General features: G+C 45.3%; 1 protein-coding gene across 1 annotated transcript in view; it reads right to left on the bottom strand.

The window, feature by feature from the left end:
• The window catches only part of LOC120051302 (nck-associated protein 5-like), a 155,097-nt gene that overhangs the window by 97,167 nt on the left and 39,328 nt on the right, over nt 1–18,602 (bottom strand). Inside the window, exon 3 of the mRNA XM_038998109.1 lies at nt 14,767–14,840. Within this exon, the coding sequence (XP_038854037.1) occupies nt 14,767–14,840 (74 nt within the window). The remainder of the gene's footprint in view (nt 1–14,766; nt 14,841–18,602) is intronic.

Raw genomic sequence — 18,602 nt, 5'->3', positions numbered from 1 at the left:
TAGTACAGTTGATGACATACATTAACATCAAACGCTGTACAGGAATAGAATGGGGGGGAGGGGGGAGATCACGTCACTCAGAAAATGTTTTCATTCATCCATCGCGGGGACACATGAAGCACGACACTTTTAAATCCATCAAATCAAATCTCTCCACTTCGCAATCCTCTTAAACTAATCCCCAGGTATGTTTCAGAGGCTGCTGGCCTCAAACATGTCATCTCCTATGGTCCTGTGGTGTCATGTTCATGTGTTTCTGTCGCCTCGTGGTTTACTCCGATAATAGACAGAAATAGGAGCCGTCACTCAAGTCAGCGGGGTTTGAGTGACAGCTAAGGGTTCTGTTGATAAGGGTGTGTATGCAGTACTGTCACCCCCTCATACGGTGACTGCTGTGGGGCTGGCACATGTGGCTAGCTAGCTCTCCCCTCACCAGTCCTGGAGGAATAGGGGTAGGGGTCCACGGGAGCCCCACAGCTGTACAATGGAGCTGGCCACATCCAACCATCCATACATCCATCCAGAAAACACACACACACACACACACACACACACACACACACACACACACACACACACACACACACACACACACACACACACACACACACACACACACACACACACACACACTGGGGGAGAGCCAGGAGCACCCAAGCCAAAGCAGTAATGATGTGAACACACACACACACAATCCCAGCAAGGGAGCACAATCCATACCCCACCATTGCTGTTTCTATGGCAGGATTAGACTCACTGCTGGGGGAAACATACTAATCTTTAATATGGCTAAGAGGGGACGAAATACATTCCAACACACATGCACACACACACACACCTCCCAGACTAGCTTGTTGTACCTCTCCTTGAACGATTGGGCACATATTCCCTCTGTTATCAATCAGAATTAAAGCCGCTTACAGGGCCGGCCCCCGTGCCGTTGCCACAAGCAACAGGGGACACAATTGCTCTCCTTTTCCCTGCACTGGCTAGTAAAAGGATCCTGCAAATCAGGATCATCTCCTGCAAGTAGCCTCATTCCCGAAATAAGAAATGTAGCTAACGCTAGGCTACACGCTCATCGGAACCAGTTGGACAAACACAGCTCACAGCAAGCTGACCCCGATTTAAAGAGGCACAACCGGTCAAATATGATAACGCTACAGTCAACGACACGTACGCAGCAAGGAGGCATGTACACTGCATTTAACTTTGCGGCTCCTTGCAACTTAAAGGACACACCTGGCTGAAATTCACATGACATGACAACAGGAAGAAAACACAACACCGTTAAGCCCAACACAATAGCCTACTATTATTGGGTCGCGTAGAAGCCTTTGCACCAGATGCAGAAGCTTGATGCCCCCAGTCCACAAAATCTGAGAAAAAATACTACTGAATTCCCATGTCTTAAAGGGACATCTCCTGTCTTAAAGGGACATCTCCACTCTTAAAGGGACATCTCCACTCTTAAAGGGACATCTCCACTCTTAAAGGGACATCTCCTGTCTTAAAGGGACATCTCCACTCTTAAAGGGACATCTCCTGTCTTAAAGGGACATCTCCACTCTTAAAGGGACATCTCCTGTCTTAAAGGGACATCTCCACTCTTAAAGGGACATCTCCACTCTTAAAGGGACATCTCCTGTCTTAAAGGGACATCTCCTGTCTTAAAGGGAAAAGAGTGGTGGTGTTATGAGCGTCTAGCTGTTCTCCTTACCATGCCTGAGGTGATGCATCCTGGTGTGCTGTCTTCAGTTGACACACATGGTAATCCTGCTGCACGCTGCACTGCACAGCAGCTGCTGCAAGCCACTGATCCCACCCACGATAAAGTTTACATCCACAATGCAGCCCTCTGCTCGGTGTGACAACTGCGCAGAACAGCGATCGCCCTCTCTCTCTCTCCGAGCCTCTCTCTTTCTATTGCACTCCCTCTTTCTCTCTCTCTGACTTGCTGTACACAATCTCTGCCTGTCCTCACTCTCACACACTGTGTGTGTTTCTATCACTCTGCCTCTCTCGTTCTCTCTCTCTCTCTCTCTCTCTCTGACAACATGCACACTGCTGCCTCTCAACGCCGTTTATCACTCTTTCTCCTCTGTCTCTCTCCCTCTCTGCCCCTCTCTCGCTCACACTCGAGTTACATACTCTGCCGCTCTCACACCGTCTCTCTCTCTGTGTCTCTCCGTCTCACTCGCGAGGTCCCTCCTCTTTCTGTGCCTCAGCGCTTTTCTCCTGCTCAAGCTACAGGACGTTTAACATGTGTTGGGGGGGTGTAGGGATGGGTGAGATGGCTGCTGGCTCTGAAGGTGGCACTTTCCTCTGGGGAGATGAAGGGGGGTGGGTGATGATGGGGGGGTAGGAGAGATGGGGGAGGGGTGGGTGACAGCAGTGTGGGGGGGTTGGGGGGGGGTTCAGGGACGTGAGTGGAGCTCGGCTTGAGATGTTTCTGACTGAGCTCTTTAGAGAGAGAGAGAGAGAGAGAGAGAGAGAGAGAGAGAGAGAGAGAGAGAGAGAGAGAGAAAGAGAGAGAGAGAGAGAGAGAGAGAGAGAGAGAGAGAGAGAGAGAGAGAGAGAGAGAGAGAGAGGCTTGGCTGCCCAGGACAAACTCCAGCCCATCTGCCGCAATCACAATCAGTCTCAGCTGAATGGCTGTGACAAACCAAAGCCCGGAGCCTCTCGATCAGGACGCCTACGAGGGTCGAGGGGGGAGAAATGGGGGAGAAGTGGAGAGGAAGGGGGAGGGGACCCCTCTCCATTGTCTCCCCCCTCCACTGTGAAAAAGGGACAGACACTGGAGGAGTGAAATGGAAATTGAAAGGGTCCTGGCTGGCGAAAACAGTCATTGTTAAAATAAAAAGGAAGAGAAAGGAAGAGCTACTCCCAGCCTAGCCAATCACAGTCCCTCTGCCCAACATGCACTAGTCACTAATGTCACTAAATGAACAATTACTCAAAAACACATGAGCAATTAGTAGCACCACAACCAAAGGGGACAGAAGCGGATGCCTCCTAGCGAAATTTATGACAAGTGAAAGTTGTAGTTGGGTGAAAAATAAACATGCACATACCACCGCATTTTGGGTCAGAGGAAGTTAGAAGTCAATCAGATGGTGGTAAAACTAGAAACGTACACATTCCAGTGAGAACACGCAGGATCTGAAAGCCAACATTTGAACTGGTTAGAGGACGCAACATCAGCTGGAAAGTTTGTGCCGTGATCGTAAAATCTTTGCGTGTGAAGACTACATACTTTCATCACTGGATCATTGTGTCCCATAAAATTGACAGTGAGAAACATACTCATAATAACAGGGAATATTCACGACGGCTTATTATGTTGGATATGACCGAAGTGTCATGCATCAAGCGTATTGCATTTATCATAAGTTGCAGATGTGTCTTACACACACACACACACACACACACACACACACACACACACACACACACACACACACAATCTGAATATGTGGTGAGGGTGTAATTTGATTTCTAGAGCAGGTGGTCACCAATTTAGTCCCATTGTCCTGTTTGAATAAAAAAGATAAATGGACTCAGAAGTCAACAGGAACGGATACATAATCAAGAAATATTGAGGAGTAGCCCCCACTTTAATTCAATAAACTGCATGCCCCGGCAACATTGAGCGACGGCCATGTCTACAACGGGATCCAAAATGGACACACAGAAACACAGCTTGTCTGTAGTGAGACAGAAACCAGCAGACCAAGCCTAGTCACTCATAGCAGAATCCGATCCCCCCGAAACAGGAAGCTCTGTTTGTTTGGACTTCCACCACATGGACATTGTTTTAAAATGTGTAAAAACATGTCCAGGGGTGAGTTAGTGTGTGTGTGTGTGTGTGTGTGTGTGTGTGTGTGTGTGTGTGTGTGTGTGTGTGTGTGTGTGTGTGTGTGTGTGTGTGTGTGTGTGTGTGTGTGTGGTAAGTGATCTTCTCAACTCATCAACTCATTACTCCACTGCCTGTAGTGTCAGTGACAGATTCCAATGTTTGTAAACACATGGGTGCCAACATACCCCACACACACAACCTGACTGGTTCCACTAACACCACCACCACCACCACCACGACTACTACCATCCCCCCTGTTAACCATCACCAACGGGCTAGCATTCTACTGAAAGGTGGGTGGTGGATGGTGGTACTGCTGGGAGAGGAAGGGCCCTCCCTTCCAGGGTTGATAAGGGGCGGTGTGGGGGGAATTGGAGTTGAGGGGGGGCTCTCCTTCTCTCCTCCTTGGTAAAAAGCGACCACAATCCCCCAGCCATCAGACATTCATGTCATTAATCCGGGAGGGCTTATTAAAACATGTGTGGACGAGGGAGGACAGAGGAGGTTGATGACGTGCGTCACTTAGCTGAGCGCATTACGTGACCAGTTTCTGCCGCCATCGTCGTCAAGGTCTGTGTTCCCCCCCGGACACTCGCTAATCAGGGGGCGATAATCATGGGATAAAATGCAATGGTGTGCGTGTGTGTGCGTGTGCGTGTGTGTGTATAAATGTTCCCCCCCTTCCTTAATCTTCAGGGCCTCAAACACTATTTACCACATCTTATTGGCTCAGACAAACACAACTGCCAAGCATTTGTATACATGTCTGAATGTCTGAACACTAAATGAGGTGCGCTAAAGTCTAAATACCCTTTTGAAACTAAAACCAGAAGTGTTGATAGCATTTTCTTCACCTTTCATACTTATTTGTCAACAGACTACCCCCTTGGGCTGTTTGCACGTTGAGACGAGCGGTGGGAATGCCATAGTGTAAACATGGGCGTTTATTTACCCAACACACACACAGGCTACACCGCTCGGGCTACACTGCACTCAACCACCGCCCTAGACAGCAATCAGACTATGGAAATCATCTGAGCTGTGATCGTCCACTTTGGGATGGCCCCACCGACCGCAAACTGGAACAGCCATTTAACATTTTGTTGGGGGGCCAGATTGAACGTACAACACGATGAGTGGGATCTGTGACAATGTGCCTCTGTCATGTTCCATTATTAAGCAAGGGAATGGGTTGGTGTGATATGTTGGGGGTGTGACACCATTCCTAGCCTGACTGTGCTACTCAAGGGAATGGGGGTAGCTAGTCCAAGATGTACTCTTAAGGAGCCTACCGTTACTCCTTATGGTCCAAGGCCCTTATATGTTATTTACAGAGGTAGACTGGCTCTGGAAGCCAAGACAGCCAAATACTCCATCTAAACGTGAATCGGTTCTCAATTGCGTTACGGTTCGAGAAACATAAAGGCCTCTACTTTCATATCACATCACAATCATTTCACAAATGCAAAATCTACACTGTAAAATCTACATTGTAAAATCTACACTGTAAAATCTACACTGTACACTGTTTTAACCGGCCTTGTCACAGTTGCAGCCGGCAGTATTTTTCAGTGACAACACATTTCTGGCGGCCTTCTTCCGTTCCACACAGGTGTTCAGGGCATGCTAGATGTAGATGGCTAAGGTTGTCCCTCGGCCTTCCGTCTGGTTTCCGTAAACACGAGCTGTAACTCGGAGATATGGCCGTGTAGGAACACTAACCCTATAAAGGTGTGTATCAAATGATTTCTCGACGATATGAAAGGTAAGGTCCTTATGCTTCCAAAACCGTAACGCAAGCCACGCGTGTTAGTGTTCAGACCCAGCGTCACGGCTCTTAAACAAAACTCCCCCTTACAGAAGATTCCTTCGTACAATGACACTCCCGTGTAATGCAATGGAACTGAGAGTCATGATCAAGGGCTGTGGCTCGGGGCGAGAATGACATACGGGGGATGTAGGTTTGGATTTAACACCATATTCTTTATGATTCTAAAGAGGACAATGATCCCAGATCAGTCCTGTATAGACGATTCCTATGGTCATTGGCGTGCCAAACTGACCAGATAGCTGATCTGTGACCAGCAGTCTAACCAATGATTACTGTTGACACAAAATAATATATATATATAACATTTAATAATAAATGCCATTAAGCAGACACTTTTATCCAAAGCGACTTAGAGTCATGCGTGCATACATTTTACATATAGATGGTCCCAGGAATCGAACCCACTACCCTGGCGTCACAAGCGCCATGCTCTACCACATGAGCTAAACAGGACCAAAAAAACGACAGCGTATACAATGTTATAAAGCAATAAATACTGTAAAAGAAATCAATACTGAAATGACACAGCATGGTTTAATTCATTACTAGCACCTAAACCCAATACTGAGTCAGTCTGGTACTTGGCTGGAGGTGAATAGCACAGATGCAGCTACTGTGACATCCAAAAGCATACTGCGCCAGACCTGCACCTCCTCTATCTCGCCACACATCTCAATACAAGGATGTTTCTCCAAACGGTTAAAAGCGACCGTGTCAGTCAAAACAACTGCATGCTTTGGTGAATACGTACAAAAGAGCAAAAACATTGTTTAGCCTACTAGCTTACCTTGATAATAAATCCAAGGAACTCCACTCAAAACATCTCAGGAAATAATCGCTCACCTAATATACTGTACATCTAATGACTCAAAACATCACAACTGTAGATGCCACCCATTTTGCTCAAAATAGAACAACATAGCGGCTCAAACGCTGTGATGTGTGTATGTGGTGCCATAGTTAGCATGGCAGGCATCATGAGATTAATGGTGTGGAAGCCATTGGGTTGGTTGGGTAAATAAAAGTGTTCATTAGTAATTACACAAGGCCACAGTGACCACTCTTCTTCGCCGGATCTGATTTTCCACAAGAACAGTCCTAATACCTCCACTCAATGGACCTACAGTACTGTAAGCAGCACAACAAAAAGTCCCTTTATTATAATGTTGTGTAATATCGTTTATTTATTCAACCTATTTAATCAGGAAAGACCCCTGAGGTTAGAACAGATTTTACAGAGCCCTTCTTTGTACAGCCTACCAAATCAAAACAAATCAAAGTTTATTTGTCACGTGCGCCGAATACGACAGACCTTACAGTGAAATGCTTACTTACAGGCTCTAACCAAAAGTGCAAAAAAGGTATTAGGTGAACAATAGGTAAGTAAAGAATTAAAACAACAGTAAAAAGACAGGCTATATACAGTAGCGAGGCTATAAAAGTAGCGAGGCTACATACAGACACCGGTTAGTCAGGCTGGTTGAGGTAGTATGTACATGTAGAAATGGTTAAAGTGACTATGCATATATGATGAACAGAGAGTAGCAGTAGCGTAAAATAGGGGTTGGCGGGTGGTGGGTGGGACACAATGCAGATAGCCCGGTTAGCCAATGTGCGGGAGCACTGGTTGGTCGGCACAATTGAGGTAGTATGTACATGAATGTATAGTTAAAGGGACTATGCATATATGATAAACAGAGAGTAGCATCAGCGTAAAGAGGGGTTGGGGGGGCACACAATGCAAATAGTCTGGGTAGCCATTGACCTCGTTCATGTAAGAATTGAACACAAACACTTCTCTTAAGTAAGAGGATGCGTTCACATTCAAAATGGCCGCGACTGTAGATGACCACTTAGCTTCTGATTGACCTTGAGTACATCATAAAGAGAACTGCATGGCCCACGAGGACACTACTGTGGTACCGTGTGGACTGAATGGTGGGGGTGGTGATTGGATAAAGGGCCAGCATAACATTTCAGTCACTAGCCTAAGTGCTTTCCTTCTCCACTGTACTATAGCACAGAGATATTACGGCGAGTTAGGACGACACGTCCTTCAGAATGTATTAACAAAAAGCTTCATTAACCCATTCGATTAACCTCTTCCTCTCATAAGCGCCATAAAACTGATGCATGTTTTTAGCCAGGCCTGGCCATACTGATAAATCACGGGAGACCCACAGGGCTCTTACAGTTAGCCTACAGTTAAGCCTGGTTAAACCAGGCTGAACGCTGCGTTCAATTGGGATCGACGGTGAATGCAGCGTTCCGTTTGGATTAACCAGGCTATCTTTCAGTAGCCACGGACATAAACAGTACTGGACCAGACTGGGTTGATGTTAGTGGTTGGAGATCCATATAATGTACTGTGGCAGTCATGGCTGACTTGTGTTATGGGTCAACAACAGTGTCAGGCCTTAACCAATTGGCCGAAGTGTTTTCATCACCTGGTCTATTTATATGAGTTCATCTTCAATTAATAGATAGTACAGTGCAGTATTGACCAAGAAGATGCACAACAGTGAGCACAGCTCTCCACGGTACTATGATTAAAGACTAAGCTAAGCAGCTAAGCTAAGACGAAGCTTAGACTAAGCTAAAGTTAGCTTTATGCTAAAAACAGATGGAACATACAGGCTAAAAGCACATGCTGCATATTTCCTCAAGCATTGTTCAGTTCTCTGTTCAGAATTTACTCTTGAGTAGCTCAAAGTACGCTATTTTCATCAGGGCACACATGTAAGAGCTTGAAATAACAACCACTGATTACAAAAATAAACATATTTCACCGAATCCAATCAAATACAAATACAAAAATGTATTTGATGAGAGTTTTCTGAGGGAAAAAGAGGGGGGGGGGGGGGATCTCTCTGCAAAACATTTCTATAGAAAACCAATGGATTAATTTATCTCCGACTATGGTGGGGGAACTGACCTTTAATCAATGCATTAGGCTAAGTCTCTCACTCACAGGAGGGCACATAAATACACAATTGACCTTATTAGGTCTTTGGTGGGGGCTTAGCATTATCAAATGAAAGCATTAGACTGGTCAACTTATCCAATTACAGTTGTCAAATGCATGGCCTTCACCCAAGTCAGACGACTGCAGAACAGAGCCTTGGGGCGGGCAGTTGCACTGTGGGGCATACCAAGGGAAGGCCGGCCCTATCCTCATCATCTGGAGAGGGAGAGAGGGAGAGATGGAGAGAGGGAGAGCGGGCCGCATACTTCCACATAGGATTACATAGCCTTTCATCTGCCGAGACCGGCGGCGGCGGCGGTGGAGGAACAGAGGCGTCTTTGAGGTCGAGACATGCCTTGTAGTAACATCAGTGAGCCGCACAGCTACAGTCACAAGCCGTTAACATCAGTGGAGGAGAAGCCTCCTCCGTTAGCCTGCTATCATCATAGTGGATGAACACACACGAACATAAACATGAACACACGTGCCGACACACACACGGGCTCTCTTTCAATGAAAGTGTCCCTCAGTCTGCGCCCAAAATGGAACTCGATAAAGATGTATTTAATCATATACTCAATTATGAACTGTTTTTGACGATCATAACGCTGCCTTAGGGTCTTCAACTGAGACGCTGCAATTTCATGAAGGGAGGGATTATTGCCCAAATAAATTAGAGGGAATTCAGAAGGAAAATAATTCCATTTACTATGGATGAAATCCCATTTGCAAGCTAAACTGGTAAATGAACACACTGCTCTGGTGGCTATAATTCACCATCTAAGCATAATACAGTACTAGTGAGTAGTGGTAATGTCCTGATCAGGCAAGGACACACACAGACAAGTGAAGGACAGCTATGGGAATACAATATACATTTATTCCAAGTGGCTGAACATTAGAGAACGATAAAGAGTTGCTTTTTACTACTTTTAGACCCAAAGAGAAATACATCCAAACAAAGATATTTCAAAATGGACAGATAATCTATCAAAACCTACTGCCAGACCTCCCACTTCACTCAACTTTGGAGGGATAATTCCTCTCTAAAGATGATAAATAGTTTATTGATCAGCAGATGTCCTGGCTAATGTCCATTCAGGAGGGGCTGCAGATGCACGACTTGCCGGTCCTCATAGCCTTAAGAGACTATCCTCCATAGATCGCCAGCAGTGTGCCCATTCTCCCCTGCTCCCCACCCCACCCCCCTGCTACCCTGAGCAGGCCCCCTGCCTGCCTGCCCTCCCTGAGTCCTCCAAGGTGTGGAGGGGTCACAGACAAACAAAGACGCACACCATCTGCTAAGGGCAAGGCCAGGTGAGACCAGCTTTGGCCACTTGGCTGATCAACGGACAGCGTTCTACATAAAATGTTGGCACAGACACCCAAAGGAAAGTCAATGGAGATTTAGTATGCAATGAAAAACACTTTCATTACATAAGATAAGACCACAGGCAATCCCAACCATACGCGCAGACACATGGACAGAGTGCAAGAAGGAGGGGATGAAGGGAAAAAGGAGGAATTGGAAGAAAGAGGGAACAAAAACTAAATCTGCATTGTTTTAATCCAAGGCCAAGAAAGATTATATATTTCTGTTCCCTCGACACAGCAGCTTTTCAGACAGGGCACGTGACCTTCCACCCGGCCAGTCATGCTTTTTAGTGTCCTGAAGCAGCATCCATATGTCCTCATCCAAATCACGCCTGCCCCCATTCAATAGCTCACTGAAACAGAGAGAAAGCTGTCACTCACATCACTTTCACCACGTTCCCTCTCTATTCACATGTAGAGATAGATGTACATAACATAGACTTAATATTGTTGTTTGGCCAAATACATCAACTGTGAATCTATCTTTTTGGCAATCATTTCCACATACAATCAACTTATATCTGATACGATAAGAGAGAACCAGATATAACCGTAACAACCATAAGGAAAGCTTATTTGATGCATCATGACATGTCTCGTCTTGTTTGGAGGTTTTCAATCTGATGTTGACACAGGGCTGTGGAGCCTTTGTTTGTGTTTGTCATGGACGTCATCAGAGTTAATGAAATAATGAGCGATGCCGCGACAGTACCCCACTGTGGTTTTGTTCTATGCTCCCTCGGCCAGTGCTGTGTGTGTGTGTGTGTGTGTGTGTGTGTGTGTGTGTGTGTGTGTGTGTGTGTGTGTGTGTGTGTGTGTGTGTGTGTGTGTGTGTGTGTGTGTGTGTGTGTGTGTGTGTGTGTGTGTGTGTGTGTGTGTGTGTGTGTGTGTTGTGGAAAGGAGTGGATACAAGGAGGACTATATTATGGAACAGATGGGTTTGACATATGATGAGAACATTGGCAAAAAAAAATTTGGGAGTGAGCTTTCTTGTATTCGTTGGCAGACATTTTAATATGTTTTAAAGAGTTTGATTTGTAATCTGTTTATAGCCTGCAATTACAATACATAGCAATGGCGAAACTGTGGTGTAGATATTGGGGGGGATAGAACAGTAGAAGGGTGTCCGGGGCTCCTCCCCCAGAATTTATTTTGACATTTTAAAACGCATTTCCTGCTATTTATACACAGTTTGACATGACTTATTATGTCTCTCTTCAGGGGTATTCTGAGGGGTATATGGAGGGGTATTTTGAGGGGCATATGGAGGGGTATTCTGAGGGGTATATGGAGGGGTATTTTGAGGGGCATATGGAGGGGTATTTTGAGGGGTATATGGAGGGGTATTTTGAGGGGTATATGGAGGGGTATTTTGAGGGGCATATGGAGGGGTATTCTGAGGGGTATATGGAGGGGTATTTTGAGGGGCATATGGAGGGGTATTTTGAGGGGTAAATGGAGGGGTATTTTGAAAACACAGTACAAGTGGAAGTATAAGTGGAATAGAGCATCAAATCAAATCCCAGTTTATTGGTCGCGTACACAGTTTAGCAGATGTTATAGAGGGTGCAGCGAAATGCTTGTGTTACTAGCTCCTAACAATGTGGGAAAAAATATCAAACAAAGGGCATTTACAATAAAGTATGGCACGTAATATTGAAATCAGGTACAATATCCTACATCTGTGTAATACCACCCTATAATGTGATAGACTGTATAAATATAATCTTGCATTCGGTCTGTAGGACACAGAAATCTCAAGCCCTGAAGTGGAATCCAATTCGTTCTCTCTCCAGCTTCTTGGTGGATTGATTGCCTTCATTTTCCCAGGAAAAAAGGAGGAATATAATGTAAGTCCACCCGATAAAATAGCCGTAAGACACAGCCTAATATGGGTAAGGAGGCGTGCCTGTCTTTATCAGTCCTGAGTTTCTGCTTCAGCCCAACAAAAGAAAGTGTGGAGTAATTTATCACTGTCACTAACAATGTCGAGCAACATCCGAGGAACAGCGGCACAATCCCTAGAATCTGGTCTGTCAGGTCTGTCAGCGTAGCTGTCTATTCCAAGGAGGTTTATTACCATGAATTTGAATATTGTAATTATACGTACAGTTGAAGTCGGAAGTTTACATACACTTAGGTTGGAGTCATTAAAACTCATTTTTCAACCACGCCACACATTTCTTGTTAACAAACTATAGTTTTGGATCTATTTCAAGGCCTACCTTGAAACTCAGTGCGTCTTTGCTTGACATCATTGGAAAATCAAAAGAAATCAGCCGAGACCTCAGAAAATACCGCTCAGGAAGGAGACGCATTCTGTCTCCTAGAGATGAACGTACTTTGGTGCGAAAAGTGCAAATCAATCCCAGAACAACAGAAAAGGACCTTGTGAAGATGCTGGAGGGAACAGGTACAAAAGTATCTATATCCACAGTTAAACCAGTCCTATATCGACATAACCTGAAAGGCTGCTCAGCAAGGAAGAAGCCACTGCTCCAAAACCGTCATAAAAAAGCCAGACTATGGTTTGCAACTGCACATGGGGACAAAAATCGTACATTTTGGAGAAATGTCCTCTAGTCTGATAAAACAAAAGTTGAACTGTTTGGCCATAATGACCATTGTTATGTTTGGAGGAAAAAGGGGGATGTCACGCCCTGACCGTAGATTGCTTTGTATGTTTTGTTTGGCCAGGGTGTGATGTGGGTGGGCATTCTATGTTTGTATGTCTAGGTTTTGTATTTCTATGTTTTGGCCTGGTATGGTTCCCGATCAGAGGCAGCTGTCTATCGTTGTCTCTGATTGAGAACCATACTTAGGTAGCCTGTTTTCCCACTGTTAGTTGTGGGTGGTTATTTTCTGTTTAGTGTTTGTTGCACCTGTCAGAACTGTTCCGGTTATTCCTTTGTTATTTTGTATTCAGTGTTCAGTTTCGAATAAATAAGATGAACACGTATCACGCTGCACCTTGGTCCTCACCTTCTTCCTCTGAATGCCGTTACAGGGGAGGCTTGCAAGCCGAAGAACACCATTCCAACCGTGAAGCACGGGGGTGGCAGCATCATGTTGTGGGGCTGCTTTGCTGCAGGAGGGACTGGTGCACTTCACAAAATAGATGGCATCATGAGGGAGGAAAATGATGTGGATATATTGAAGCAACATCTCAAGACATCAGTCAGGAAGTTAAAGCTTGGTCGCAAATGGGTCTTCCAAATGGACAATGACCAAAAGCATACTTCCAAAGTTGTGGCAAACTGGCTTAAGGACAACAAAGTCAAGGTATTGGAGTGGCCATCACAAAGCCCTGACCTCAATCCTATAGAAATTTTGTGGGCAGAACTGAAAAAGCGTGTGCGAGCAAGGATGCCTACAAACCTGACTCAGTTACACCAGCTCTGTCAGGAGGAATGGGCCAAAATTCACCCAACTTATTGTGGGAAGTTTGTGGAAGGCTACCTGAAATGTTTGACCCAAGTTAAACAATTTAAAGGCAATGCTACCAAATACTAATTGAGTGTATGTAAACTTCTGACCCACTGGGAATGTGATGAAAGAAATAAAAGCTGAAATAAATCATTCTCTCTACTATTATTCTGACGTTTCACATTCTTAAAATAAAGTGGTGATCCTAACTGACCTAAGACAGGGATTTTTTACTAGAATTAAATGTCAGGAATTGTGAAAAACTGAGTTTAAATGTATTTGGCTAAGGTGCATGTAAACTTCCGACTTCAACTGTATGTCATTTTTAAGTATTTGTAGGTAAGTGATTATTTATATGAGCCACTGGAAGAAAAATGTTGAATAGATAAAATTATCATTATCTAATTAGAATATCATTCTGTTTCACTTACAGAAAAAATGTACGCAAACACACAAATTAAAAATCCTTAACAAAACTAAACAATGATCACTAAAACGTAGGGTCAGCCACCCTAGCTATTGCCCCCACTGTCCTTCCAGGTCTAAGCAAGTTCATGGATTCCAAACAGCCCCTGGTGAGAAAACCCCAAACACTCCCATGGGCCAGTCCACACAATAACAACCAGGCCCCTCTAATCTATTAGGTCACTTTCCTGGTCAAAAGAGGAAGGGTCTCCTCTTCTAAAGTGGTGTGAGTGAGACTGTGGACAAGACAATCATTCCTTTACACACCACTTCCTTACCCTTCTATTGAAAGCCGGCCTGCCATAGCAAAGGCCCTGGTCAGCGGTTAACCTCTAACCCCCACCATCCACCCTGGATCCACTGAGAGGCCCCTCTCCCAGGCCTCCCTGCTCGCTCAAGGGGAAAATAGTTGCTGGAATGGGGGGAAACCAGCTCTTTTGACATGGAGAGTTATAGGATAATGGGGGTGAAGTTTGAAAAATGGTCTCTCTTTTCTTTGGGTGGTGTGACATTCAAGGGTCTAAGGATAGGTTTGAGAGCCAAGGTCATGAGTTTGACCTCTCCACATCCCCATTGTCTCCATGAGAAATGTCCCCAGCCAACCCCAAAACTGAAATGGACTGAACGTACATCTTTGTCTTTCCTCACCTTTAGCACCCTTGTCCTCACCATCACTTCACAATAGCATTTTCTCACCAAGACTGCACACACATCATTGTGTGCAGCTTCCCAAACTAAGCAACATTGTTTGGCTGGTTCTCATTGAGAATAGATTGCGTTCAGCTGTTGATATTTATTGGCAACTTGCAGCAGCTGTCAAAACGCAGATCGAGGATCCTCCCTTACCTTCGGACATTCCTCCGCTCTTCTTCCAGCTGCTTGAGTAGCTCCTCGATGCACTTGTTGGCGTCCATGTACTCCTGTAAACAACAGATGGAGATGAGTGTCAAAGATGGATTCCATGTGCAAACATGGATGAAAAATATCAGTAATATCAAGAACAGCCCAACAATCCTACACTGTCTCGATTATTATGAAGTTCAGGGGTCGGTGTCCCAGATTAAGCCTAGTCCAGAAGTAAAAAATAAAAAATAAAAAACTTCTTCAATGGAGATTCTCTTGTGTTTATCAACAGCAGTGGTAAACTACAAAAAAAGGACACAAGACCAGACAGAAGCCTACATGGAGTATGAAAAAACAGATCAAAACCCTAGTGTATTGCGTATTGTGTATTTTTCCAGCCGGTGTCTTGTTTCCAAACACTCCTCTTCCAAGTGTGAAGAGGAACACTGAGGCAGAACTGGACTGTGTTTCAAAAAAGGTGTGATTCATTCATAGGGTAAATACTTTTTTGGGTGTTCGTTTCAGGGAGTTAGGGAAGAGTGTAACTCCAGAAGCACCGCTGGGTAACTTCGCCTGGCTGGCCCTGAGTGCAGGCGGCCAGCTGTGTAGTGTCAAGAGGGAATAACTTCACACACACATACTCCACACACACACTCCCAAAGTGTGCTATTGAATTACAGCATGGCCCAAATGAGCAGAGACCCGGGAACAGTATGGAAAAACAGATGTTCAGCTTATTTGACACTTTGCCCTAATGATGTGCTCGTCTATGCCATGCCTGTATAGTGAGTATAAGACATTATTGGAGAATAAATAGGCCACCTGGCCATAATATTCCACCCAGCTGTTCTTTGGAGAAGCAGATAGTGACTGTATCAGTGGTTGGCTACATATGAACATCCAGTAGCGACTTATTTATCCTTCGGTAGTGGTTGTGGCTAGCTTGAATTAATTATTGGTATTGGTGACACGCCTCTCTTGGGTAAAGCGTTATCTCACGGCCACAGACGCCCCCTCCATTGATTTTTAGACCTCCGTCATGTGCTGTTCACGTATAATTGAATCATGGGGAATTCCTCTGAGAGATGACCCAGCTGAGTGTCGTTTAGACTCGTCCCATGAGCATATTTTCCATGCTAGAGACACTTAATAGTGTAAAAATACTGTGTGTATCTAGAACACGGAAAATATGATGGTACAGACAGTATACATTATATGGTATAGCCTACATTGTGGAGCACTATAATGTTCTTTCTTAAGCTGAAATAGAGAGAAACCCTTATTGTCAGAAGATCTTTCTTCTCAGGAGGCAACCGTATGGCTGGCAGCAGGGCAATTATCACACTTCAGGACTGACCTGAGGCTAGCCACTGCAGGTGCCCACCGTCTCCAGTATGCCCCCGTGCCAACTGAAGATGGCACAAGCTCAGACCTCCAGCCAAAGTCGCCAGTCATACTAGGTGACCAATGATCATCAAGGGCACGGACAGAGGCCAGAAGAACATGGCGATGGCCAGGTGACGATGTGTTTTGTCATTCATAAGAAAGGATATCCAAATAACCCGATGAAATCATCTTATGTTCACTTTCTTCATCATTTGATTGTAACCTATAAGAAAAACTGTTAAATGCACAAACATGTACTTACTTGTCCTCATATCTGAACAGAATAATTCAAAGTGTTGGTGCTGTTTATCAGTGGTGTCCCCAAGGCCATCTGGAAGTCATAAGGTGCCACTACACCCAGCAGAGATGCCAGTCACACTAAACCCACTGAGTGTCATTAGGACCAAATGAAGTTGCCAGAGGCCTCCCGAGTGACGCAGCGGTCTAAGGCACTGCAGTGCTTGAGGCGTCACTACAGTTCCGGGTTCGAACGTTAAGCGCAGCTAGCTAAGTCTCTGTTGTGATCGCGGAAACCTCTACTAATGATAGGGTTCTGGCGTACTCCTCCTCATACATGAAGGCATGCAAAGAATGTGCAATGGCCTGTCGTAATGTCAAATGGAGGGTATTTAAACCTAAGATTGAAGGCCTGACTCGTATATGTTATGCGGAGCACGCTGCCGTGTATTACATTACGTCTTTGGTGGGGCATTACTCCTGACATTTTTACTGTGTGCGAAAGCTGCAGGGTTCCCACGGGGGCCAGGGCCTACATTGGGAGAGAAAATGATGGACCTTTGCCTCAAACTTTATCGAATGCATATTTCGCAAAGTACACTTGGAGTGCGATACAGACCAAATAATTCCTTGAGGTGGTTGAAGTGTCTAAATAGCACGAAAGCTCATAAGGACCGAATATCACCTTTACAGAAAACATCGCTAAATCGTTGGGAGGTTGTAAAACCATGCCCGGTGCGGCCTGCAAACTCCTCAAACTCCTCCGCAGCAGTGACCAGACTATACCTTCTCTATCTATACAACCCTCTAGTCAACAGTCAAGCGAGGCTCATTCGCGAAGTGTCTGCAGATCCCATGGATACCAAATCCTACATGGCAAGAAACCAAAGGAAGTTGTTAATAGACGGACTAAAAGTCATACGAGCTCACGAACAGGCGATAAAATGTCTCCGAGTAAGTTAGCATTGATGGGGAGCGATTGTGAACTGCCTTATCCAATGGAATTATCTGCAAATGTTGCTTATTTTACCATATACAGTCCTCTCCTCTGGTTCTCTTTGTAGGATGGACACAAGACAAAAAATGAACCAGCATCCAAATTCTGAATCCAATTTCAACTTCAGTGTAGGAGTCAAGGGGAGAAACAGAGCACTGGGATTTGTTGAGCTGGAGTTGGCTGGCGTAGGCATACACTTACATACTGTAGTTTCCTTTGTGCGTTTGTTCATGTTTTTGGTCTATGGCAGCCTATGGCAGCCAACCCTCAGTTCCTGTTTACTCTGTATGTGAGAGGGGTTGATAAAAAGGCTAGAGCTGTTGAGAGAGAGGGCTTCCCCCACTGGGCATGCTGTGAGGCCCATATCCTGCAGTCCTCCAACCGATCATGTGCCTCCTAATCTTTAGGACATTTTAAAATGAGCTTTGTCCCCCACTGCTGCGGCACTCGGAAACTCGGCCAAAAAAGCTTTGCTTTACGCCAGACACACATGCTCACGTGCACGTATGCGCACCCACGCGCAAATGTGTTTAAAATAAATGGTCCAAGAATTTCAGTAATAAAACATTAGATTCATTATTCATCCATGAGAGCGTCTCGCCCTCCCTCTCTCCCTCTCGGCTCTCTCTCTGGCAGATCCACACATACTGAAAGGCTGTAAAGGATGGGATCATATCCCTGTCAACATATGAGTTCCTTTAGGTCTTGGCTGAGAAAAACCCAAACCCAGATACAACCCTGACCCAGTTGCAGTATGGGGTCAGTATGTGTTTCAGGCTTTCTTTAAAGTCCTACCTATCTATAATGTGATTTCCTCCCAACCTCACCTCGGCAGGGCTGTAGATCTGAGACCCAGGCAGCAGGCGAGTGAGAGAGATAAGAAAGCTTGAAGCTGCCTAGTGGCCTCTGGGAGTGAGACCTGTCAGACCAGTCAAAGCCAAGGTCAGGACCTATCTCAACCCCAACCGCCAGCCCCCTCCTCTCTGGCCGTAAGGCAGGCCGAGACCCGATGACATGGCAGAGTGGCCTAGGGACCCACTTTAGCCAACTGGAAATCTGCTCTGTGTGAGGCGTTCAAGGGGAGATGGAATGTGGAATTCCCGACTGGCTTATGGCAGTCAAAGGTTATGCCTATAGAACGTAACACTTCTTTCTGAGGGAATATTTATGGCTAGTTGGGAATTAATGATATTACAAACTTTCCTGGGTGACGACACGT

This window comes from Salvelinus namaycush, chromosome 7 (assembly GCF_016432855.1).
Source record: "Salvelinus namaycush isolate Seneca chromosome 7, SaNama_1.0, whole genome shotgun sequence".
NCBI classification, from domain to species: domain Eukaryota; kingdom Metazoa; phylum Chordata; class Actinopteri; order Salmoniformes; family Salmonidae; genus Salvelinus; species Salvelinus namaycush.
Note: the sequence above shows the minus strand (reverse complement) of the source record. Positions and strands in the feature narration are given on the sequence as shown.